General features: G+C 47.0%; 1 protein-coding gene across 9 annotated transcripts in view; it reads right to left on the bottom strand.

Moving 5' to 3' along the window:
- Positions 1-26,543, bottom strand: part of camk2d1 (calcium/calmodulin-dependent protein kinase (CaM kinase) II delta 1) — a 117,464-nt gene that overhangs the window by 10,615 nt on the left and 80,306 nt on the right. For 3 of the 9 annotated variants that reach the window (XM_061251653.1, XM_061251655.1, XM_061251654.1), the window contains exons 7-16: positions 23,091-23,193; positions 22,284-22,367; positions 19,295-19,389; positions 14,893-15,015; positions 14,212-14,295; positions 13,897-13,939; positions 10,614-10,654; positions 7,498-7,557; positions 5,668-5,712; positions 3,642-3,690 (exon numbers count right to left, since the gene is read on the bottom strand). In XM_061251653.1, coding sequence (XP_061107637.1) covers positions 3,642-3,690; positions 5,668-5,712; positions 7,498-7,557; positions 10,614-10,654; positions 13,897-13,939; positions 14,212-14,295; positions 14,893-15,015; positions 19,295-19,389; positions 22,284-22,367; positions 23,091-23,193 — 727 coding nt within the window. The remainder of the gene's footprint in view (positions 1-3,641; positions 3,691-5,667; positions 5,713-7,497; positions 7,558-10,613; positions 10,655-13,896; positions 13,940-14,211; positions 14,296-14,892; positions 15,016-19,294; positions 19,390-22,283; positions 22,368-23,090; positions 23,194-26,543) is intronic. The other 6 variants (XM_061251657.1, XM_061251656.1, XM_061251658.1 and 3 more) reach the window with 3 other exon arrangements.

Raw genomic sequence — 26,543 nt, 5'->3', positions numbered from 1 at the left:
GTTCTTTTATTTTTCTAAATGTAACAATGGCAATGTAATTTGTCTAATTCTTGTAATCCCTTTCCCGCCCACGAGCCACTGAGCCGTTACGCAGGCTGAACAGCTGAAAAGCATCCGTCAAGCATTCCACACTCGAAAAAAAAAACAAAAAAACAAAAAACACAAGTGCTGAAATAATAAACTTCAGACAGCTTGTGAGGCACAAAGAGGAGAACCGCTCACATTTATCCAGCGTGACTCACACAGAGATAATGAGCATGTACCAGCTACGGTTTCACTCACACAGTACAGGAGGGACTTCAAAAGGGACTGCGAATCGGCTGCCAGTGAGCAATATGCAGATGCGTTTACTGTACGACATTAGTGTCACGGTACCAGGTACGGAATGAGAAATGAAAGAAGAGAACTTTTCAATTTCCCAGTCAATTTGCCCATTCAATTTATTGCTCATCTCCAGCCAATACATGTGACAATATCTCCAGTAACAGAAGCGTTGGAAGTTCCCTGCAGAGATCAGAGAATCTGCCAGAAGGACGGCCATCTCAGCAGCACTCCATCAATAAGGCCTTTATGGAAGAGTGGCTAGATGGAAGCCACTCTTGACTTTGCCAACCAGCATTTATAAGACTCTGAGAGCACGAGGAAAAAGATGATCTGGTCTGATGAGACAAAAATGGCAGAATCCCAAGCACTATGTCTGGTGAACACCTGGCACTGTTCATCACCTGGCTAACACCGTGCCTACTGTGAAGCGTGGTGGTGGCAGCGTCATGCTATGGGGGTGCTTCTCAGTGTCAGGGACAGGAAGACGGGTCAGAATTGAGGGTAGGATGAATGCAGTCAAACACAGAGAGGTCCTTCAAGAAAACCTGCACGTGACCTCAGACTTGGGCGATGGTTCATCTTTCAGCACAACAATGACCCGAAGCATACAGCCAAGACAACGCTGGAGTGACTTTGGGACAAGTCTCTGACTGTCCTTGAGTGGCTCAGCCAAAGCCCAGACTTAAACCCCATACAACATCTGAGGAGAGACCTGAAGATGGCAGTTCAGACACTTCTCATCCAATCTGACGGAGCTTGAGAGGATCTGCCAGGAAGAATGGGATAAACTGCCCAAATCCAGGTGCAAATCTTGCACAGACTTATCCAAGAAGACTCAAAGCTGTATTTGCTGCCAAATGAGTTTCTACAATGTACCAAATTGTACCAAGGGGCTGAATACTTACATAAATGGGAGATTTCAGTTTTTGATTTTTAATACATTTGCAAACATTTCTAAAATTATGTTTTCACTGACATTAGGGGTGTAGATTGATGGGGGGAAAAATGGCAATTATATCCATTTAAAATGAAATCTGCAACACAATAAGGAGTGTGAAATTTGAAGGGATCTGAATGCTTTCTGGAGACACTGTAAATATTCATTTTTGCAAGAAACCATCTTAAGATACCCTGACACCCAAGTCAGACTTTCGCTAATATAGAATGCATTTATTCTTCGTTATTTGTATTTCACAATGTTAAACCTGCATTTGGAATCAATAATGATTGCTTGGGAAAAATTTCTACCGGACAACACTACCCGGATCTGCATGAAAAGGCCATTAGTGTAATCTAATGAAGGTCTGTGTGAATGTCCCACACCTACACAAACACTACCTATGGAGACTGTAGCTAATTACGCCGGCCCACACACAAATCAATCGCTCTAGCCTATCTGCCTAGCAGAGGACAGGGGAAAAACGTTTTTCAGTTCCAGCACCATTCACAATCCCCTACAGCCCCAGCTAGTGTTAATGGTCAGGCATTTTCCCCAAGCGTGTACAGTAACTCAGAAAGGATGCCTTAAAATTTAAAAAGATTCATGTGCAAACACACACACACATAGTACAACACAGACAGAGCATTACAGGATGGAATTGGTTACAACTAGTATGCTAGTACAACCCACGGCCCGGGTGAATAATATAAACACAAATTCACCAGGAAATAAATAAAAGATGCAAAATACACTAAAGGGTCCAGCAAAGTAGAGTTAAAACAGGAAGGACAGCTGAACCACACAAGAAGCCTCCACTATGTTAATGCTATGGCTTCACAGGCTGCTGCTAGTTCCGAAATTAGCCTGTGCTAAAGAGCCGTTATTGTATGATTACAGGCAACTGGGGGGCATTCCACCCTCCTGCTAAGGACCGCTGCTCTCTCAGTCCGTTGTTTTTAAGGTTCCTCGGTGACTGCTGAATGAAATCGGGCTTGTTTATGAATCATTTTAAATGCAGAGGAAATAACTAAATTGCCTCTGGACGGATGAATAAAGTTATATTGTAGTGCACTACGAAAGATTTGATTCCTGCTCGGATTCATTATTAAAAATTAAGTTCAAATAAGGTGTCAGAACAACATGCTACAGAAATGTTCAGTTGGACATAATAGTTATTATTGAGGAGATATGATGTATTCAACCATAGGCAAAGACATTCAATTACTTCCCTGCATAACAGACCCCCACAACACGGCTAATTTAAACTTACAGGAAAACTAGAGGCCATACAACAGAACAATAGCTTACCTCCCACCTTCCACCTCTAGGTACTGAAGCTCACCAGGTCGAAGCCAGCAATCTACTTATTTCTATTTTTATTTAGGCGACTAGAAAAGTGAAAACTAGACAGGTGCTCACACCCTAGGTGCAGAATGACCAGTTAGGTCCCTAACCCTAGTGCTTGAAAAACATACTGCACTGCTAAGTCATCACGTTTCGCGATTCAAAACCACTCTTTTTCATCACTGAACAATTTGAAAAGGAATGCTGCAAGACGCAAAATGAGAAACAAGGCAAAGAGACACAAAGTGTAGATTATTAATACATGCATGAAGGAGGGAGAAAGAAATAAGAACATGTAACTTTAGCAGTAGAACATTTTCTAAGAAACAAGCAGCCGAAGAACATGCAGTGGTTAAACGGCTCTGGACATCGGAACAGAAGAGACAGAAGCTAAAATAAAAAAGAACAAGAATTAGGAATGAATAAAGTAGGTGAAGTCAAGCATGAACAAACAAACAAGCACAAAAAGAAAAAGAAAAGGCTAATAATTAAATTAAATTACTGTAATTACGCAAAATGATATGCATTACCACAAGCTATGAATACCACAAACGATTAATAATATGTTCATATTTCTAGAATTATTCAAGGATGTATAGAGCCTTACAAATGCAGAAAAACATTTTCTTTAAAAATGTAAGAAGAGTTTAAATATGCAATGCAAGATGCAATAAGATGTCATGCACTAAATAAAAAACTAAATGACATATTTTATGGGTAAACAGACCTGTTCCTGCACTGGGGCAGAAAACTTGTTTTCCAGGAACATGACAACAACTCAAAACAATTGCTGTGAAATGGCAGCAAAGCCAGTCACCGATGTTACCACAGCATACCAAAAAACGCTCTGAGAATGCAGCTGGCACCTGAGACATGAGCTGGGGCAGAAACTCACACTCCCAAAATCACCCCCCCCCCCCCCCCCCCCCACCCCGATTTGCCACCCCAGGCCACGTCAGGGACAGGACACGGTGACTCACGACCGGAGACGGGAAAAAGAGCACCGCGGTCCGCCCGACGTTTGCGTTCCTACCTTTCACGTCCTCGTCCTCGATGGTGGTGTTAGCGCTCTCTAGGGACTCCTGCAAGGAGGGAGGGGAAAAGACAGAGTTCAATTAAACGACAGACATAGGCAAAGATAATCCACTCAACTACCTACTCCCCAACAACCCAGAAAGGACGATGACCTTCAGTTAAACGGCACGGCCGCTGCGTGGCAGTGGCCGCGCAGGCTAGCCGTCGCCTCGGCGGGGCCTTAGGAGGCCGGAATGGCCGTCTCTCTTATCTTTCCCCCATTGTTACCTGTGTTAATATGCAGCAAATTACCACGGGCCCTATCGCAGGGAGATAATGCTGATGGGCTTTCCCCCAGCGGCCTTTCATTTCCTTTGATTACAGCTGCACGCGTTCCCATCCGGAGAGGTGGCTCATAAGCCACCCGGGCTGTTGTGCCCAATCCGTGGGTTAAAAAAAAAACCCTGCATTGAAAAGGCTCATTATTTAAACGTGTATTTATTCACCTGCTGTGAATGGAGTGACGTAGGCTGTTTTTAATTTCAATTTCAGGGTTTTACTTTCAACGGAGAAAATGGGGGAGAGAGAAAGAGCAGAGAGGAGAGAGAGAGAGAGAGAGAGAACCTAGACAAACCTAGTCAGCTTCTACAATCCTAGGATCTCAGTAATTATATTTTCTTGGGGTACAAGCCAAGCAAATCACAAAAGAAGTAGCAGTGCCAAAAGACCACCGATCTCTCCATCGAACAAAAAAAGCAGGATAATAAAATGGAGTAACAGATGAACTGAAAGAAAACCATGCAAGCGAGCAGTCATTCCCCTGAGTATTACCTCCCCCTTACCAGCACAGACACTATGAGACACAGTTCCACAGGTAAACAAAACAGGGCACACTGTGACAACTGCATGCAGTGCAGACAAAGTGAACACCACGTTGTGTTTTACCTCTGACAATCATGTGTTGACCTAAATTTACATACACGCACAAACACACACACATACACACGCATATGTGCGCGCGCACATACACACACACACACACACACACAGACATACACACACACACACACTTATAAAATGTGCTAACACATGCTAACCGCAGGTCCTGAACACGGCCCTAAACTTGCATCAGCCCTAACGCTTATTATTTTCCTAACCATAACGGTAGTCTTAAGCCTAACCCTGGGGGTTTCTTGGCCTGGGAGTCATCTCAAATGTGGGCTTTTTCTACTAAAACGGATGACAAATGAGATACATATGATGAATTCAACAACAGAACCACACAGAAATCTGTTTGGAATTATTTTTTTAAAAATACAAAATACATAAGACTGTAGTGTCAGGCTCCAATAGTGAAATCATTTTGGTTGTCCAAATCAATGACTAAGGCTTGCCCTTACTCATTCCCTGAGTTATGAACACATAACTGCAAACTTGTCTCTAATGCTTACTGTATCATTTCATTTTCCTAACCCTAATTTTAACCATAACCCTAATTTTATGCCTGGGAGTCATATGGGATTTCTATATGAAAATGGATGAGCAAATCAAGATCAAGGACTGGCCCCCACACACAGAAACAGACGCATGCAAGCACATGAAATAAACAAAAGGTTCAACCACACAATCCACTACAAACATAACAAACTGAAGAAAAGAAGAAAACAGTCTGAGCAAAGCTCCCCCAGATGACACAATGTTTTCAAAACACACTGCTGCTCGAAATCGGCCATTTTATGAGAACAAACTAGCCCATTTGTAGGATAAACAAGGCCACAGTTACCATGCAGGAAACCAAGGTACTACAAACACAAAATCACAGGCATACTCGTAAAGCAGACCAAGCAATAACCTCCCCAAACACAGTGACTTCATTTAGGGAGCAAAATAAATAAATTCAAACACACAGATGACATAACCTATCTAACGCATGCTAGCTAGCACAGAACCACAAAAACTCTCCCACAACGACAACAGAGCATCTGAACAAAAGCTCCAGGCTACACCACCATGTTTGTAGTCGGGAACATGTAATCTGCCAATACCTTGTTTCCATCAGTGGGGTTGTGGATAACAGTGGTCTGAGGCTCCTGATCGAGGAGAGGACACAGGAGGAAGAAGAAGGGCATAAAAAAGAAAGAAGAAAGAGAGAGAGGAGAAAGACAGAAGGCACATTCTCGCACTGCTAAGAGCTGCACAGAGAGGCGAAGGAGGAGCAGAGGCTATGCGAAGGAAAGGCAAGCCTACGGCGGCCATTTTGGAAAGGGTGGCCGTCGAGTTGGTGGCTCTTGCCAAAGGGCACGCATCTACAGGGCGGAGGCTAACGACTACAGCCAAAGCATGCAACAGACCTTATTCAAGCACCTTATTGTGGGCGAACTGGGAGGGGAACACCCCCCCCCCCCCCATCCCTTAATACTGTCAGTCACCGCTGTCCATCAGACCCGGTCGCCGCGGCAACCCCATGGCCTGGATTCAGACTCCTAAGCCCTTACCTCGTGATTACACTTTACATTTACGAAGCTTAATCACCCCCGCGACATTTCTCCGGGACTGTGTGACCGGCATCTCCCAGGCTTTTAATCAGAAGCGCGGGAGATGTCATGGGAGATTCTGGCGGGGCCGACCCGCGCATTGTGACTTCACACTGCAGACGCCGAGAGGGATTTAGCAGAACTGATCCAGTTCATTCCCGGGCGATTCGTGTAATCTCGACAGCAGTTTAAAGAAGATTACCGAGCTGAGCCACTCCATTGCGCCATCTTCCACAACGAAAACTGTCAAAATTAGGAGCGAATAGGAACGTCTCAGGACATCAGTACAACGGCATCGGTAATGATCTCTATGTAATTCCAAGCCATCTAATTCAAAACAATTTTGCCGGACAAATTCCGGTGTCTGGCCTCAAAGAGCATCAATACTTCTTACAGTCAGAAATATAAAACTTTAGCACCACAGAGGTAATTCATAGTTGATATCAGGAACCTTTTCATGTGTCAATTTTAAAACTGAATGTGTAGGCATGCTTCTTCTGTTGAACTTATTTACCCTCACAGAATGTTGCCAAGAGATGGAGGATTTATTTTTTGCTGTCTCTCAGCAAACACACACATCTTGCTCAAGGTCTAAATGCATGGATCCTGTGATGGAATCAGCCGGGAACACACAGCCTGGCTGCAGGTCACCTGGGTTGAGGCCAGACCTGTGTCAAATGCGTAACTGTTTTGGATTCAAATACTTTTCTACGCTTTACTGGTCTTGTCTGGTGTATTGGAAGTAATGAAATACTGCAAACCCCACCTTCTGGTCCTCTTGGTTGGCTCAATAGCACCAGGCAAGATCAAGATCGAGCACTAGAAAGGATTTGAATCCAAAACGATTATGTATTCTACCCAGATCTGGTTGTGGCCACAGTGAGACATGCGTTGCAGAGATGGTGGTAGTGACCCTGGGGTGCTTGAGAACCTGAATAAGGTCTAATTTGATTGGCTGTCTCACACTAGCAATGTGAGTTAGCTCTTCGCCACGTCCCTTTGTTTCCACGGTTGCGTCCTGAAAACAAAGCGCGAGGTGGCGGCGCTTGTTTATGACATCACAAGGACTAAGAAATGCCAGGCAAGCAGCAGCACTGTAACCCAAATGAGACTCCCACGAGACGCATGCAGGCAACCAGCTACTTCTACCAATACCGGCACACAAGCATTAAACTGCACCACAGAAGCCCAATTTTGGCTCAACGCTCCACGAGCCATTTTTTTTTAAACGACCATTGCGACCATTATTCGTATCACTCCACAGAAAAATAAACTCAAAAGGACAAAAAGGACACGTATAAATAAGGAACACGAACACAGGAAAGCCACAGAGCGGAATACCAGTGCGGGAGTGGGGACCGGCTCTTTGGGGCTGGTTACTACGTTGGCTTTGTTGTTAATCTGCAGGGGTGTAGAAGGGAGAAAAAAACAGAGACAGAGACAAGCCTGAGACCTCAGGACCCGGCCGGGAATAAGGACAGAAACAAGAACACAGGGAAAATGTCAAAAGGTTCCCAGAGTCCCCACGGCTGCAGAGAGAAAGCGTTAGCATTGCTAGCTGATGCAAGTTGATGAGTCATCATGAGGTCACATGGCAACAACAAATCAAACGTGTGATACCCGAGAGGAAGTGATGGGTCCTGGGAAATCTTAGGGCAGCCCCATGTAAGAGGTAAAAGCATGTACGAAGACAGGCTTTAAAAAAGTTAAAAGATATCAACAGATACGATACAACCAATTGACGAAATGTATGTTGCAAATATGATTATGAGAAAGATGTGATGAATGATTTTCCTTAAGTGGTTGAAGGAAAACATTCACCTTGAGTTTGCATGTTATCTCATAGCTGGGTTGAGGGAATGGAAATATCTTCAGTATTCTCCTGTGTGAAGAAGTAGGCTTCCAGTCTCGATTAGAAGCATTTACAGACCTTGAAATCACAAATGAGACCTAATGCGCTGTCTGCCTAACATAATAAAGAGAAGTAAATACTCCCTGAAAAGAGCATTCAGCTCTTCGATCGACTGCAGTATAGAGCTGAGTCATGGACCACTAAATCACCCGATAGAAGCTACCGATCTCTTTATAGAACACCACATGAGGGTTAAAGAAGAGGGTTGTACCATTCTGAGATTTGAGACAGAACAAAAATTAGCTGAACGGATTACAAAATAAGCTTCAACACTAGTCAGAAAACAGTCCTAGCTGCATAACCAGGTGGGATATTTGGTACCATAAATATGTCTATATCGAATAATTTGCAAAACAAACTTATATTTCTACCAAACTGGAGATATGTAGGCCGTATGTACAGGGTTGTAAACCTTTAGCGTGGCACAGGGGGAAGGCTGCTGTTTTATTGCCCTGCATTGCAATTAAGAAATCTAAACTGCTGTTCTCACTAGAGGAGAGTCTTTTTAACAATCTGGCATCCCCCGTTTTGCGGTTTTATTACGTCACAATTCGTTGTATGATATAAATATGAATGCAACAATAATTTGAGACTTTGACAACTCAACCATAAGGGGGCAGAGTGGGTGGGGTTAAGCAGACAAGAGAAACCACTGTGAAACTAATGCATGGTAAATAGGAAGTATCAGGCTGGCCCTCCTTTGGACTTAATAAACTGCTTAGAAACTATGTAGTGGGCTGCAGGAGAGACCTTGAGCAGACTAGAGAAACCACTGTGAGACTAATGCACAGTAAACAGGAAGCGTCAGGTTGGGCACACTTCAGGCTTAAGAAACCACTTAGAAACTATCCAGTGGGCTGCAGGAGAGACCTTGAGCAGACTAGAGAAACCACCGTGGAACTACAACAAACAATGAGTGGCAAGAGAGGCCTACCGCAAAAACTGCTCAGAAGGAGCTGTCGAGATCACAGCAGGAGAGACCTACTGTTGGACCTTCTCCGAGGAAACAAAAGCATGAGACAAGAGCCATACCATGCTTTCACAGGAAGCTGAACTGAGCCATCGAAGAAAGAGGAAAAAAGACAAATTGCAGGCACGCTGGAAATAAGAGGGGTCTTTTAGGCTAGCATAGGTTCATGCTAAAGCCTGTTCCAGATTTCAACAGTTCTGCACTTACAGTATAATCTCTGACATGTATTATGAGGTAATATTTTTAGTATGAATGAAAACAGACCTTAAATCAGAGCCTGAAGAATAAATTATACTGCAGCAATCTATTAGGGTCCATAAAACAGATGTCTGACACAAAAAACATCAACAAAATTGTTTCTCTGTCTTATAGTCTGTCTCTAGGCCCCAAAGTGCACATGATACAATCCTCTGTAGAGTATAGGAAATAAAAGCTTGAGATGGTCTCCAGACTACACCTTTGCTAAAAGCATCACAGGTAGAGCATATTTGACTGAGACAGGATGACTTTCAGGCTTTCAGACTCCCGGTGAGAGTCTGGTGTGGTCAGTGCTGGGTAGAGGAGGTTAATGCTGCTGGTTAGTGTGCAGGGGAGAGAGAGTCAGAGCCACACGGGGAAGAGATCAGTCCGGAACGGAAGAACAGCCCTTCGACATTTCCAAACAGCAACAGCTGTGGGGACAGCGTTACCAAACAGAGGCCTGCTGAGTGAGTGAGAGGGAGGGAGGGAGAGGAGAGGAGAGGAGGAGGGAGAGGAGAGGAGGAGGGAGAGAGACGGAAAGAAGGACATGAGGGTGAGAGAGGAACAACGGGGGAGGAGAAGCAAGAGATGAGACAGAGGGAGAGAGAGAGAGAGGGAAGGAGAGAGAGACAGACAGAGAGAGACAGAGATGCAGGGACACATAGAGGGAAGGATGAGCCAACACCTGCCAGCCAGGCTCATACTGTAGATGGGAAAATGTGACTGCGACTGTCTCGCTAACAGCTGGGGTGGATTTGCTGTGCCAGTGAAATGTCTGAGCAGCGACAGGGCTGGTGCACTAGAAACGAACGTGCTTTTCCCTTCATACGGACGTGGACGTGGACTCTGTACATCAGAGAGACGGTATATTTACACTTATGCTGAAGGCGGTTCTCACAGCCCAGTGCACGGGACCAGACCAGTGCAGCAGGGGCAGAGTACAGGAGCCACCGTCTCAACTCCTATTACACAGCATGCCTTCCCTCTCAGTGTGTGTCTACATGTGTGTGTGTGCGTGTGCGTGTGTGTGTGTGTACATGTGTGTGCACATGCATGTGTGTGCGTGTGTGTGTGTGTGTACATGTGTGTGTGTGTGTGTGTGTCCATGTGGGTGCATATGCATGTGTGTGTGTGTGTGTGTGTGTGTGTACATGTGTGTGCACATGCATGTGTGTGTGTGCGTGTGTGTCCATGTGGGTGCACATGCATGTGTGTGTGTGTGTGTGTGTCCATGTGGGTGCACATGCATGTGTGTGTGTGTGTGTGTGTGTGTGTACACATACAGTACACACTTCCCGTAGCAGACAGACAGACAGACAGACAGACAGCACGTACCTTGACCCCATCAGGCTTCTTGTTCAGCAAACTTCTGGCTGCTGCGGAGAGAGGAGAGCAAACACACTCAGGCGGCAGCCGCAGAGGACAGGCTCACCTATGCCAATGCTAATGCTAACATTGCGTTTGCTGCAGGTGGGCAATTACAGTGCGCCGCTGCTGACAAAGGCAGGATAGCAATCAAATCAGGGGAGGCAGCTACACATGCTAAATCAAGCCGACAGCAAAGGGCGTATTTCCATTGGATAACTCAAGACACAAGGTGAGGCTCGATTCGTGGGAAAAGGGTGTTAGTTTTGCCCACATGCAGAAAGCCGAGAATAATCTGAGATGCAGCACCCCGGTGCTCCATCTGAAATTAAGTAAAGCGTGTTCCGTCACACGGAACAGAAACAACAAAAAAAACAAAAAAAAAAACACAATTACTCATCTGGCTCCCCACACAGAAAATGGCTGACTGCCTCTTAATTATTAGTTAGCATGCAAACAAGGCCGAGGGCTCTGATTGGCTGAGGAGAGCAATGAGTCGATGCCTCCCTGTGTGGGGCTAGCAGAGGAGGGGACGGAACGGGTAAAGGAGGCCGGAGCAGGTGCAATGCAGCCTGGGTACAGCTCTGGGATTAAATACGCTGCCCCCCCCTCCCTGAAGGAGCCCCCTCCACTCTGTTAGTCAAGCAGAGAGCAAGGGTGTCGATACATGCCCCCTTCTGACCCAGAAATCTTACCTCGTCAGCAACACATCCCAAACAAAGGGAGAAAGGATGAAGAAGAAGAAAAAAAAAGAAACAAAATATAAATAAAATGAACTCAAAATGTTTGTTCGACCTTACTTAGCGCTCTAAGTGAAAACATACACGCTTATGTTACACGGACAACAGTCGGACAGGGGAAAAGAATGTTCCGGAACGTGTGTGAAACATCTTCTGTGTAATGCCGAGACGCTACAGATCATTTTAGATTTCAGTTCCAAACCCACCTTTTTTTTGGCCGGCAAACTGACTCCCATTTGAAAAGTGCTTTACGGTGCCGCTGGGACTACTGCCACCGTACAGATCTATTTCGGGCAGAGCTGCTTTAAACGGGAAGGCCCTCTGTGCCAGACCGTTACGTGTGTAAATGTGGGAAAAACGGACGCTTTTTTCTGCGCCGTTCGTTCTTAAACGACGGGGGAAGGAGAGACGGAGGAACGTCACAGGACGGAAAGACGGAACGAGGACAGCAGGGGCAGCGACAGCGAGACAGAAGACTTTCCCTCCGACGCCGCGCCGCTTCTGCGTTCGATTAAGCGAGGATGATGGAAGCGGCCGGCTCCGCTCGTTCTCACTGTGGCTGACAGGCGGTGCTACTCAGGAGACGCGCCGTAGGAAACTGCGCGAACACGCGCACAGCCTGAGCGGGTTTCTTCCATTCCATGTGGACAGTCACACTCCCCGGAGCTAGTGCCAGCGGAGGGACGGGTGGACACGCACACAGGCATGCACGAACGTGCGCACATACCCATACTCATACACACACACGCACACAGGCATGCACGAACGTGCGCACATACCCATACTCATACACACACACGCACACAGGCATGCACGAACGTGCGCACATACCCATACTCATACACACACACGCACACAGGCATGCACGAACGTGCGCACATACCCATACTCATACACACACACGCACACAGGCATGCACGAACGTGCGCACATACCCATACTCATACACACACACGCACACAGGCATGCACGAACGTGCGCACATACCCATACTCATACACACACACGCACACAGGCATGCACGAACGTGCGCACACACACACACACACACACACATACATACATTCAGTGAGCACTTTCTTAGGTATTTATTAGACTTAATTTTTAGACTTATTGGACTGATGTAGCCTATCCACTTAAGAGGTTCGACGCGTTGTGTATTCAGAGATGCTCTTCTGCATACCACTGCTGTAATGTGTGGTAATTTGCATTACTGTCATCTTCCTGCCAGCTTTGACCAGTCAGGCCATTCTCCTCTGAAGTCTCTCATTAACAAGGTGTTTTGCCTGTAGAACTGCTGCTCACTGGATGTTTTTAGTTTTTTGCACCATTCTCTGCAAACTCTAGAGACAAGTGTGTGAGAAAATCCCAGGAGTTCATAAGTTTCTGAGATACTCAAACCACCCTGTCTGGCACCAATTATCATTCCCCGACCAAAGTCACTTAGATCACATTTCTTCCCCATTCTGACATTTGGTCTGAAAAACAGCTGAATTTCTTGATTATGTCTGCATGCTTTTATGCATCTAGTTGCTACCACATGATTGGCTGATGAAATACTTTGATTAACAAGCTGGTGTACAGTTCTACCTAATAAAGTGCTCAGTGAGGGTATAAACGGTCACACTAATCACTATTGACACAGGCAGAAGGAGACACACACACACACACACCATTCCTGAACCGTGTCACATAAACTGGAAAATATCAGGGAGGGAGGAGAAGCAATCACAAAACACCCTGAAGTGAAAGGGCGTCTTTCCCTCATTTTAAAATGACATTTTACTCTTAAACAGAAGCAGAAACTGAGCTCCGGGGAGAGACTCTAAATATAATTGAACTCCGTCAGAATGCAGACGTGTTTATTAACGGCCTTTTGCACAGTTTAATTCGCGAATATCGGAGCAGTTGCCCCCTAGACTCTACAAAAATAACAAGCAAACAAAACAAAGCTCTCATCAGGCATGCACTGATGCCATTTTTTCCCCATCAGCTAAATCAATCAGAACAGCAGGAAGACACCTCTTAAACAGACCACCGGGACAAAGGCTGACCTTCAGAGACAGCAGTGGCCAAAAACCACATTGATCCAGACGACCTCAAAGCAGTTTTTTGCCTCACAGAGTAAGACATGGCTTTGTTTTTAAGAGTGGGTGGATGCTTCTTCAACTGATAAAAGCCGTTAATAATGTCTGTTCAGTACGTGAACATTAAAGGTGACAGAAGCACCAGACTACATAGTGAAAGGGAGAAGCCCATCTCACTCCTTAACACTGATTTGAAAATAATCTCTCACCAGCCCTCCGGACTGGCTGTATGCAAACCGTCACCGACATCCATCAACAGAAGTTGAGACAGACTGACATAACATGGAGACTGCCCTTGTAATTCGTGGCAAGGTCGGCCGCTGACTTTGGCAGGAGGCGGCGAGTGGAACAGGCGTTTCCAGTCAGGTGACCCTTTCAGTCATGAGAACCGGGTGTATCCGGCAAGGAGGACCGGTAAGAACCTACCTGAGAAGTTTCGTGTAGCCAGCATGGTGGTCAGAATGGCCCCCTAAGACAGAGCGAGAGAGAGAGAGAGAGAGAGAGATGTACAGAGAGAGAGAAAGAGACACAGAAGAGTGAAACAGATCTTCTGAAATTCGGAAGAGAAAGTGAGCACTAAGTCACAGCGTCTAACAGGGTGTATAATATTAAATCGGGGGGACACCGCCTCTGTCCCGACCGGGGAGGGTAATGATTACTGGCTGCAGTGCCAGAGTCCACACTCTTAGTGCCCAGAAAAACAGTCCTCCCTCTCCGACGTTATCAGGAAAACTCCCCAACCTTGAGTTTTCTCCTGGCGTTGAACTTCTTCAAGCACTCCACCGTCTCCTGTCTGTGCATCATGGAGGCCACTGTGGACCGTTGCTGTGGAGAGAGAAAGAGAGAGAGAGAAAAAAAAGAGAGAGGGAGAGAAAGAAAGAGGGTGAGAGAACGCAATGTAACTCATACGGACGTGCTATGGCAGGGGAGGTCATCCAATCACGGTCCTCCTGGGCTGAGAACTGCTGCTTCTCCCACCCTCCCTTTACCTGGGAGTCAGGTGTGAAGACAGTAGGTCAAATTGTTCAGTTAATTCCCCGGGAGAAAAGCGAACCGGGGCAGGATATGGATTTGAGGACTGGATGATCCCTGTGCTGTGGACATGCATGCTCTGGGCAGAGGTGTATAAGGGTTGTGGAGGGCATACTGTAGGTTATGCAGGCATGTATAGCTGTATTGTGTTACTGTGTTATGCGGACACATACAGTAGAGACTCATGGGAACGTTGGGTCAAAAGGAGAAGTACAGGTGTACAGTTTGCAGCAGTTGTGTATCAGTGTTGGGTTGCTTGGTAGCAGACTTTTGTAGCAGTGCTGTGTACAATGTAGTTTTATATCTGTGTGTGGAAGAACTCTAGTTATAATTAATAACAATGTTGTGTTATCATGCTGGGTGGAGTGGAGGGGTTCTTCAGAAACATACGCAGATCCAGGGGTGCTTCAGGGCCTCTGTGGCGGTGATACGCTTCACTGGGTTGATGGTCAACATCTTGTTGATCAGGTCTTTGGCCTCAGGGGTCACCGTGTCCCACTCAGGAGAAGGAAACTATGCAAGGAGGAATCAATCAATCAATAATTCAATCGGTCAATCAGTCAGTCAATCAATCCATCAATCACTCGATCAATCATCAGCACATTACAGTATTATTGAGTTTGTCCTTAAATCTGTATAACTGAACTGCAAATATAAAAACAAAGACAGTCTTGTTGAGCTTGTTCTTCAGATAATATAGACAGTATAGTTCCACAGGAGCTCTTCTACTGATGTTTCTTATAATAAGTTGTGCTAATTGCTTTTCAAATCCATCTGTCACAGCCGAACGGCATGTAATAATGTGTGTCGGATGTCGACAGTACACAGCCATATTTGAGAAATATCTTAGTAGTGAAAAACAAATGATTTGACGACAGCGCAGAGCGGGTTCAGTAAAAGCCCGAGACCTGACCCCCTCCCTCCCTTTCCCCATTGGTCTTCGAGAGAGATCATCTGCCTGAGGGGAGGATTATGGGCCAAGAGCTCTCTCATGCAGCAGACCAGATTCAACTGTACACACCCACACTCATATACAGGCATACACATGTGCACCCCCCCCTTAACACTCATACCCACACACACATGCACACACTCACTCACACACACACACACACACCCACACTCATATACAGGCATACACATGTGCACCCCCCCTTAACACTCATACCCACACACACATGCACACACTCACTCACACACACACACACCCACACTCATATACAGGCATACACATGTGCACCCCCCCCTTAACACTCATACCCACACACACATGCACACACACACACATACACAAAGGTTGCCAATTATGTGTCCACATGAAATTCAGCCCAATACTTTCTGCAGTGCGGAATGAGCCGCACTTCAGTGTGGCTGGGAGCTCTGTGGGAGTGCTCACGGTGACCTTACAGAGGGGTGACTCAGCACGCCCACCTGACGCCTGGGTGACCCGCAGTGCATGTGACCACTCCCACCCAAGTCTAAGTCACGCAGACGCTGACCCATACAGAGGATCTGCCAACTGCTTGTCCTCTTTTTGCCCTCCGAAGTGGCCAAACCGAGAGACAGAGAGAGCAACAGAAAGCAAGAAATAGATGGAGGATCTTGGAGAGATGATTGGGGACTGAAAGTTGACTTCCACTTTGCGTAAGCATGTCAGCTGAATACTGTGCAGTAAATCATTGTGGAGATTAGGATAGCCATGGGAGGGGAGGAGCCAAAGCCTTGACCAATGAGGTTCACACACTGCTGCTGTGTGCCGTCACTCATCACAACCCTTAAAGGACATAAGAAAGGCTTCTCATTTACTGTATGTTTTCAGCGGGGAAAAGGAGTGGGCCCTTTACAAGGAGCTACAAAGTACTGAATGTGCACACTGCTTCATTTCGTGAGCTGAGAACTAGAAGGTTCCATCTGCGTTCCGAGAGATTTGAGATATTGAGCTTCAAAGACTTCAAAGTCAATGGGCTCCAAGCAGATACAAATTTAGCATTTTCAATTTTTTCATATTTCTAAACAGTATTTTTGTATAAACACACATGTATTTAGTGCCCTATAAACAACATATTTATGACACTAACTCATAAGAATAAAAAAAGTCAGTTTGAACATTATAATTCTCAGCACACGATACATCTCAATAGGATTCACACACACAAACACACACGCAATGTACACGTCCACATCCACGCACACACAGTGCACAGCTGGATAATTTTAGCGCTCACATCCTTTAGACACAAAAAAGGGCTGCAGCCCGGCTCAAAGCAGGCTGAGCCTAGAGCTCACATCCTTTAGACAGGAACAAGCGATGCAGCCCGGCTCAAAGCAGGCTGAGCCTAGAGCTCACATCCTTTAGACAGGAACAAGCGATGGAGCCCGGCTCAAAGCAGGCTGAGCCTAGAGCTCACATCCTTTAGACAGGAACAAGCGATGCAGCCCGGCTCAAAGCAGGCTGAGCCTAGAGCTCACATCCTTTAGACAGGAACAAGCGATGCAGCCCGGCTCAAAGCAGGCTGAGCCTAGAGCTCACATCCTTTAGACAGGAACAAGCGATGCAGCCCGGCTCAAAGCAGGCTGAGCCTAGAGCTCACATCCTTTAGACAGGAACAAGCGATGCAGCCCGGCTCAAAGCAGGCTGAGCCTAGAGCTCACATCCTTTAGACAGGAACAAGCGATGCAGCCCGGCTCAAAGCAGGCTGAGCCTAGAGCTCACATCCTTTAGACAGGAACAAGCGATGCAGCCCGGCTCAAAGCAGGCTGAGCCTAGAGCTCACATCCTTTAGACAGGAACAAGCGATGGAGCCCGGCTCAAAGCAGGCTGAGCCTAGAGCTCACATCCTTTAGACAGGAACAAGCGATGCAGCCCGGCTCAAAGCAGGCTGAGCCTAGAGCTCACATCCTTTAGACAGGAACAAGCGATGGAGCCCGGCTCAAAGCAGGCTGAGCCTAGAGCTCACATCCTTTAGACAGGAACAAGCGATGCAGCCCGGCTCAAAGCGGGCTGAGCCTAGAGCTCACATCCTTTAGACAGGAACAAGCGATGCAGCCCGGCTCAAAGCAGGCTGAGCCTAGAGCTCACATCCTTTAGACAGGAACAAGCGATGGAGCCCGGCTCAAAGCAGGCTGAGCCTAGAGCTCACATCCTTTAGACAGGAACAAGCGATGGAGCCCGGCTCAAAGCAGGCTGAGCCTAGAGCTCACATCCTTTAGACAGGAACAAGCGATGGAGCCCGGCTCAAAGCAGGCTGAGCCTAGAGCTCACATCCTTTAGACAGGAACAAGCGATGCAGCCCGGCTCAAAGCGGGCTGAGCCTAGAGCTCACATCCTTTAGACAGGAACAAGCGATGCAGCCCGGCTCAAAGCAGGCTGAGCCTAGAGCTCACATCTTTAGACAGGAACAAGCGATGCAGCCCGGCTCAAAGCAGGCTGAGCCTAGAGCTCACATCTTTAGACAGGAACAAGCGATGGAGCCCGGCTCAAAGCAGGCTGAGCCTAGAGCTCACATCCTTTAGACAGGAACAAGCGATGCAGCCCGGCTCAAAGCAGGCTGAGCCTAGAGCTCACATCCTTTAGACAGGAACAAGCGATGCAGCCCGGCTCAAAGCAGGCTGAGCCTAGAGCTCACATCCTTTAGACAGGAACAAGCGATGCAGCCCGGCTCAAAGCAGGCTGAGCCTAGAGCTCACATCCTTTAGACAGGAACAAGCGATGCAGCCCGGCTCAAAGCAGGCTGAGCCTAGAGCTCACATCCTTTAGACAGGAACAAGCGATGCAGCCCGGCTCAAAGCAGGCTGAGCCTAGAGCTCACATCCTTTAGACAGGAACAAGCGATGCAGCCCGGCTCAAAGCAGGCTGAGCCTAGAGCTCACATCCTTTAGACAGGAACAAGCGATGCAGCCCGGCTCAAAGCAGGCTGAGCCTAGAGCTCACATCCTTTAGACAGGAACAAGTGAGATGAGCCTCACAAAAGATCCGGGCTCTCCGAGGAAACACTGACTTCGTAATTACAGTGAGGGAGAACTCAACCTGCTGATTAATTCCACCTCTTAGACAAAGGACTAATCATGGTCTCAGTTAGATGCTTATGTTTAATTTTAATTAATTATTACACAGATTTCTGAAATAATATCAAGGACAACCCAGTGCAGTGCAGAGGGAAAGCAGGCAGAGAGAGAGCAGGCAGACAGCCAGCTGTTCTCTGTGGGACTGGTAAGAAATCATCGTCTGTCTGCGTTTGGCTGGGTTGTGTAGTCTGCTAGCACAGGAAACAACTTTAACAGCAATCTAAAGGAGTTGGTCCTGTTTAAACCACTGCCGGGATGATTTAACACACACGCAAGCACATAAGCACACACACCCACACACGCACACACAGGCAGATGTGCGCAAGCTGAACGGAATTGAATTACACTGTGAACTGAAACGCAACCGCGGCAAAAATTTATACGTACTGGCGGACGCGGTTAAAATTAGCATAGTTGTGAAAATATATGGATACGGTCGCAATCCGCGCCGACGTTAACCGAGCCCCTGGAGAACACTCGAGGACGATCGTGATCAGAGTTCAAGGAAAACGGAAAATCCCGGTCAATATTTGCGGACGGGCACACGCAGTCAGTGTTAAATAGGCCCCCTGGTGAATATTTACAGGCCGCAGCCATCGCTGTTCAAAAGCGGAGTGACCCTGGTGAATATTTATGGACGGTGAAGGTCAGGGCTGACCGGTGGAGTGGTTCGTTTGACCGGGTGGGGGCGGAGTGGTTAGTTTGCCAGTCGGCCCACGGTACTTACGTCATAAGCCCCGGCCTTGATCTGCTGATAGAGCCGGTGCTGGTCCTCGTCCCAGAAAGGGGGGTACCCCACCAGCAGGATGTACAGGATCACCCCTACAGAGATGAAAGACACGGGGAGAAAGGGTGAGGAGGGCCGTCGCCCGGACGACGGCGAGGGCCGGACATCAAACGCGTAACCATGGCAACGGGGGGGGGGGGGAGGGAGGATCGCAGCCTGTGACCTGTCTGTGACATTTTCACCGTCTGTGGAATGACTGTTTGGTTAGCCACCGTGACGGTGCTGTTTAACTGCAAGTCAGTCTTAGTCACTGCAAGGACATTCAAGTGCTGTTTACTGAAACTGTACTAAAATGTGCTTTTATGCGCACATATATTCAAATGTGACCGTTAGGGGCAGCTCGTTGCCTAGTAGCTGAGGTACATGACTGGGACCCAGAAGGTTGGTGGCTGTGTAGCCATGATAAGATCCGCACAGCACTTGAGCAAAGCCCTTAACCCCACATTGCACCAGGGGGGACTGTCCCCTGCTTAGTCTAACCCTAAATCATTTGGATAAAAGCGTCAGCTAAATAACTCTTGTACAAAAATGTAACTACAAAATAAAATGAACCCTCAATGATGATAATAAATGATGATAAAATTGATAAAAAAAATTTAAAAGATGCAGCAATAATATAAACAATATGATAATATAAACTACATTCTGTGTGGCACTGCATGCACAGACGGTATGTTATTACCGGATCGACACTGGGGTAAACCCAGGCCACTAACTGCTGCTCATTTCACTTTCGCAAATGGCTCATTATGTCACCATCGCCGTGACGATAAACATGAATCACGCACGGAAGGAGTTCGACTGGGCTAAGAGGAGAGGCTCTGTGACCGGCCGCCATGTTTTCCCCCACAGCCCGGGATGGTACTCTGCGGTCGGGTGAACCTCCCGCGACCCGCAGATTGTAATTCGGCCGGTGACTCCGGTCGGGTCAGCGGCGTGACGTCCGCCCCTGAGGCGCCGCCGTTAAACGCGTTACATCACGGCGGGCTGAGAGCCTCTCCCTCGTTCCCGTAGCATGACACCTCGACACTAATGACAGACCTTCGTCGCCCTAAACCCATTTGCGAGCACTTACGGAAATCTCTCCGGATGAGAGCCCCGGCTAAACGGCTAAACGCGAAACCGTTGTTTAAGCCGTTATATGAAATATTAAATCCGCGCTGCGTTTACGGCGAGCTGAAGGACGCGGGGCGGCTCTGTATGGCGTCCGGCCCGAACACTGACAAGGTGAACACGCCCTGAGTCATCAGCGGGCAGAAACAGTGCTGGAATGCGAGAAGGTGAACGGGGACACCAGGGTGGTACTGTGGAAAACACCACCTGCTGGAAACACAGACGTGCAGGGAGAGTGGGGCAGCTCAAGCAGACCGGGCCTACTTTCAAACCATGGTCACGACTGCAGGTGCATCTCCACTTCCTACATGGCTTGGTATTACTCAGATTCTGCGTTATTTCTCCCCATTTAACCCTCCTATTATGTTAACACTGTATGACTGCTTTTATGTTTGGTGTCTAATTGAGCCCAACAGTTTAAATAAGCACACAATTATTGTAATAGAAATATTTTGACACTTTGGTTGTCACCTTCTTAGTGTTTCCAAAATAGCCTAGCCTTTTATCCATAAATATGAGAAATCGGTGAGAAATATCTCATTTTAGGGCCTAAGGAACAGTAAGGGAAAGTTTGGCACCTGTATGGGAAAGTGCCACCAGAATCATCCGCAAAGAACTCTGAGATAAAAATAAATATGGTTGTATATTTTGGTTGTCAAAAGAACCCCACACACGGTGTCTCGGTGGCGCAGCCTGTAGAGCACTGACCGCATGCTCATTGCGAGCCGCGACGTCGGCGGTTCGAATCCGACCGTCTGACATTTGTCGCATGTCTTCCCCTCTCTCTCTCGCTCCCATTCTTCCTGTCTCTATATACTATATACTGTCCAATAAAGCTGAAAAAGGCCTAAAAAATATCTTTAAAAAAATGAACCCCACACAACACATTTGTATGCGAAGTTGTTACAGGACTTAGCATAGCAGTATGTTTATTGCATGTTTACCATTTAATCCCACCAAATTAGAAAATTAGAATTTTTTTTAAGAGATGGCAAACACTAAATGGGGTAAAACTGACCCAAAACATAATAGGAGGGTTAAAAAAATTAGCATTCAGTTTATTCTGAGGGGTGGTGAGTGCAGAGGGGTCCACAATGAATAACGTTACTGTATTGATTTGTTTGTGCTGTTTTCACCAAGCAGAACTGGCTACTAGGTGCAATATGTAGTGGGATATAACACATTCTAATTCATGTGAATAATTTACAAAACATATTATGTTTGGTTTGCTCAGGTAGCCAAGTTCCTCAATGGATAAACCGCTGCAGATAAAATACAGTATAACGCTCTTTTGTGTACACAATAACAGTGTAAGCCATTCCATTGAATTGGGATTGGGAAACACAAAAATATATATTTCATATTTCAAGATACACATTAAATACAAAAGCAGAATGGCAGGCATTTATATATGTATACCTTCAGGTTCAGGTTTTACAGACAGACAGACAGACACACAGACACACAGACAGACAGACAGACAGACAGACACACAGACAGACAGACAGACAGACAGACACACAGACAGACACACAGACAGACAGACAGACAGACAGACACACAGACAGGCAGACAGACACACAGACAGACACACAGACAGACAGACAGGCAGACAGACACACAGACAGACAGACACACAGACAGGCAGACAGACACACAGACAGACAGGCAGACAGACACACAGACAGACACACAGACAGACAGACAGACACGCAGACACACAGACAGACAGACAGGCAGACAGACACACAGACAGACACACAGACAGACAGACAGACAGACAGACAGACAGAAGGACGGACAGACAGGCGCATACCGCAGGCCCACATGTCCACAGGTTTTCCATATGGGTCTTTCCTCAGCACCTCCGGAGACAGGTAACCCGGAGTTCCAGCAAACCCTAGACAGAGGGACAGAGACCATCAGAGACCTGAAGGGACTGGACTACAAATCCATCATGCATTGTGATACTAAGGGACAAGCTTTGAACAACAAAAAAAACTACATGTCCCAGAATGCCCTTTTTTGTTCCTGGGGAAAAACTGGGGGAAAAACTGGGGGAAAAATGTTTTTTGTTCACTGGCGAAAAAACTTCCAGCACTTTCTGTGGTGTAAACTTGCCATTTTCTGTCACAGTTATTCAAACACATTTAGTATGTTTCCTCCTCCAGATTATCAGCTTACCCTGTGCCATGAGATAATTTCTGATTCTGCATGCAGTGACCACACACTATAAGACTGTTATTTATGTGCATTACAGACTGAATTCTCATACTGTGGCATACTTTAGATATCGCTTTCCTGCGACAAGCCATCTGCTATCTCAGCAACCTTCATTCAAAAGGCAATTTTTTAGCAAGAATGTCTTCCTATCAGTAATGTGTGTGAGTACTGAAACATTTTGAAAAAGGAACATTTTTTTTGCAAGAATGTATTCCTATCAATTATCTGTGTGCGTGCTAAAACATTTTTAAAAAGCCAAGAAACTGGAAATAAAACTTCTGGTCAGGCAAGAAACACTGGTGAGATAATCACAGGAGATGAAAAAATTACTAAAACATTTCAACAGTCATTTGTAAAAAACTAACCATTTTACTGTGTGGTTGCTTTGATTGACACTCACCAAACCAGGCCTGTTGGTCGCCCTGGACTTCAATAGCCAGCCCAAAGTCCGCAAGCTTCACAGCAGCCCCCTTCAGCTTACTGGCCAAAAGCAAATTCTCTGGCTTTGATTCAAAGACAAAAAGAGTTTCGGGACAATGTCAATACCCAGCACACCTGGGCTGGAAGGAAGGGTCTACTGTGTCAGGTCAGAATCTCCTGCAGCAGCACTTTGTGTGGTCTAATGTCTCCCGGAGAAGGCAGACTGGGGGGTATGCAGGGCACTGACGCTCACAGCACTCTCCAATCCCCTGGAGGTAAGAGGGGGCTGTGACAGCACTCTACCAATCACCCAGAAAACGAAGGGCTTGCTTTGCAGCGTGGTTTGACATGTGAGCGTAAACTTCATCAGTTTCACTGGCGGTGTCGAGGTGTGCCTGAACAGGCACTTGAGTGCTTCTCATTATATGTTGTGTTTTTCGTAATGCGTGTCTGGAATTGATTAATTTGCATTCAGCTCCTGCATACCCCCTTGAGCCAGTCAGAGGTCTTAGCTATCTTTCAGTGAATCATGTATTTGCTGACATTTAAAAGCAGTTCCTAAAAAAAAACCACACAAAAATACTTTCACCTTTGTTTTTGTTTTTTAGGCCAAGTAGCTGTCTGAAAGCTGCACTTCACCAAAGCCAAATCAGAGTTTTTATTTTTTTATTAATGTATTTTTACAGAGGGGAACTGCTTTGTAAATGTATGGAATACATGTATATATTTGAGCGTGTTAACACACAAAACCAAGGGAAAACATCTCATTGCTTTAACAGCTTGTTGAGTTGGTTTCTGTTTTTGAGGGAATGCAGTTTTACGGGAAGTGGCACGAAACCAGATGCTGCACTGCGTTTCAGAATAACTGTTGTTAGTAGAGCGTCGCTGAACCGTGGCTGAAGGGACCATGGCCACGTGCGTGTGGAGTGAGCAGTGCGCAGTGAACGTTGCGATGCAGTCATTGCCAAACCGCCTGCAGGTGGTCACGTGACCGGCGGTGTCGCAGGGACACTTCCTCCCCACGGGGGTCTTCAGCAGTGCTTGGAGACTGGCTCACACGTCGCCCCCCATCCCCCCCCCCCTGCACCTCGTTCCCTGTCCGACTGTTCACGCAGGAAGTGGGTCGCTCGGTCCTCCAAGTCCACGGGGGGGGTTACGCACTTCGCCAAATCCGTGCCGGGATTTCACTGAGCTCGAAGCCGTTATTTTCTGAGGGCAAGCAGAAAACCACTCGACGTATTTTTGAGTGAGTCTATAACTGAGTTTTGGGTACTTGAGAACTGGAGTGGCAGTCCACCGGAGGAGGGGGGGTGGTGATAGCAGAGAGTGCTGGGTCAATGGTTCTTACGAGCCCTAAATAGGTCCCCCTGAGCACCCAGCAACTGACACTGAGCTTCATTCAAGTGTACCTAACAGACTCCCTGCTCTGCTTCTCCACATCCCTCAGCTTCCCTCAGTGCCACACATAATCAGTGCTGCTCTCTCCTAACCTGCCAATCCTATGGTTTTCCACACAAACGAAAATAATCTTCCAGAGACCCACCCCTGTCACAGAAACACAAGCGCTGGCACAGCCACACGCATGAAAGAAGGGAGAAGGGGAGAGAGAGAGAAAGAGGGAGCGAGAAAGAGAGGAAGAAATGGGGAACGCAATGCCGGCTCTCCCAGGCACGAATGCAGAATATGCCCCTGGGAAGTCATCAAAATTCCATTTACCCCGTTGAATATTCATGGGCGGCTTTTTAAATAGCTGCGAAAAGTTATATTTTTACATAATTAGAGGCACTTTTCATAAACGGTCTATACCGCGGAAGAACTCCCCAAGAGACATCACTCAAATCGTTCCAGTCCTGGAATGCAAAATGATTTCTTTGAAGGATAAAAATGCGCACAAAAGCATAGCAGGGCTAGGAGAAATGACTCCCCGTGGGGAAATGCTTGGCTGTGTTGTACCAGGAGAGAAAGTGTCCAAAGACTGGCTCTCACACTGCTGTACACACACAGCGCCGCCCTGTCACCTCAGCGCAGCGATGATTCATCCACAAACCACAGCAATTACCTGCAGCGCGATAAAATTCACTTCCCTCCCCTAACGGGTCAAAAGCTGCGAGACAACCCAGACAGGGCTTGGATTCCGTTGTCGGTTGCAAATTCAAACCCCGCGTCGGAAGCTCGGGCCTCGTCGAAGAAGCTTCTGAAACAACCGAGATGAAAACCCACAAAGGAAACAAGCAGCAGACAGCAGCGGAGCACAGACAGTACGTGTGAAAAATGATTCACACACTGAGTTAAAGTTTGCCTCCCCTGGGGGACCAGCCGGTTGCAGACAGTTTGTAGTGAGTCTGGGGGGTACCTCCCGGCACGGCTCTGCGCCAACCTCCCGCTCGAATCAAAATTTATGTTGCGCTGTCAAGGTTAAGGTGTAACAAGTGTAATTGGATTCCAGGGAGCAGCCATATAAATGTGATTATGCTGCATTAATTTAACTAGGGTGCTGTGCCCCTGGTGGAGTGTGCCGGCCTCAGTTGTAGCCTGAAGCCGTAGCACTGGCAAGGAACAGGGGACTATGTGGTATCTACACGTACGATATGATCTATGCGCACGTGCACGCACGCACGTACGCAAGCAGGCACCACTGAGCACAGAAGAGTACTGATAACTCCTAAGATGTTGTTAGCTTAGGCAGTGGGTTAGCTGTGGCTGATTAGCCACCACATAACCTCCCTGAGCATTAACTCAGAAGCTGGAAATTTTATACTTCATTTCAAAAGTGGCAGCGCCCTCACTCCTCACACCCACATGGTATAAAAGTTAAGGGCAATAGAGACAGCGGTGCAGCCCATGTCGTAGCGCTGTGAAAACAGCCTCATCGGGACGGAGGTGGAGGGGGTGAACGAGGGATGATGGAGAAAGACTGGAGATGAGGAGGTCATCTTAGCAGACAGAGATAGAAAGACGTAAGAGAGCAGGGTCAGAATTATGATGGTGGAACGAAGGAAAAGAGGACAGGGGTATGTTACGTTAATTACATTAACGGCGTTTGGCAGACGCTCTTATCCAGAGCGACATAGAGTTGATTAGACTAAGCAGGAGACAATCCTCCCCTGGAGCAATGCAGGGTTAAGGGCCTTGCTCAAGGGCCCAACGGCTGTGCGGATCTTATTGTGGCTACACCGGGGATCGAACCACCGACCCTCGCGGGTTCCAGTCATGTACCTTAACCACTACGCTACAGGCTGCGTATATGGCAGAAGAGGAAGAATGGAGAGAGAAAAGAGAAGATGGGAAGAAAGAAAGAGGTTAGATGACATGGTGATCAGGGAACAGAAGACAGGATAGAGGAATGACAGAGGATGGGAGGAATAGAAAGAGATGGAGTGAAAGCAGGAGACATACGGAGGCATAGACCAGGGCCTGTCACTCATCAGTGGTA

The sequence above is a fragment of the Conger conger genome, chromosome 8 (assembly GCF_963514075.1).
Source record: "Conger conger chromosome 8, fConCon1.1, whole genome shotgun sequence".
Lineage (NCBI taxonomy): Eukaryota > Metazoa > Chordata > Actinopteri > Anguilliformes > Congridae > Conger > Conger conger.
Note: the sequence above shows the minus strand (reverse complement) of the source record. Positions and strands in the feature narration are given on the sequence as shown.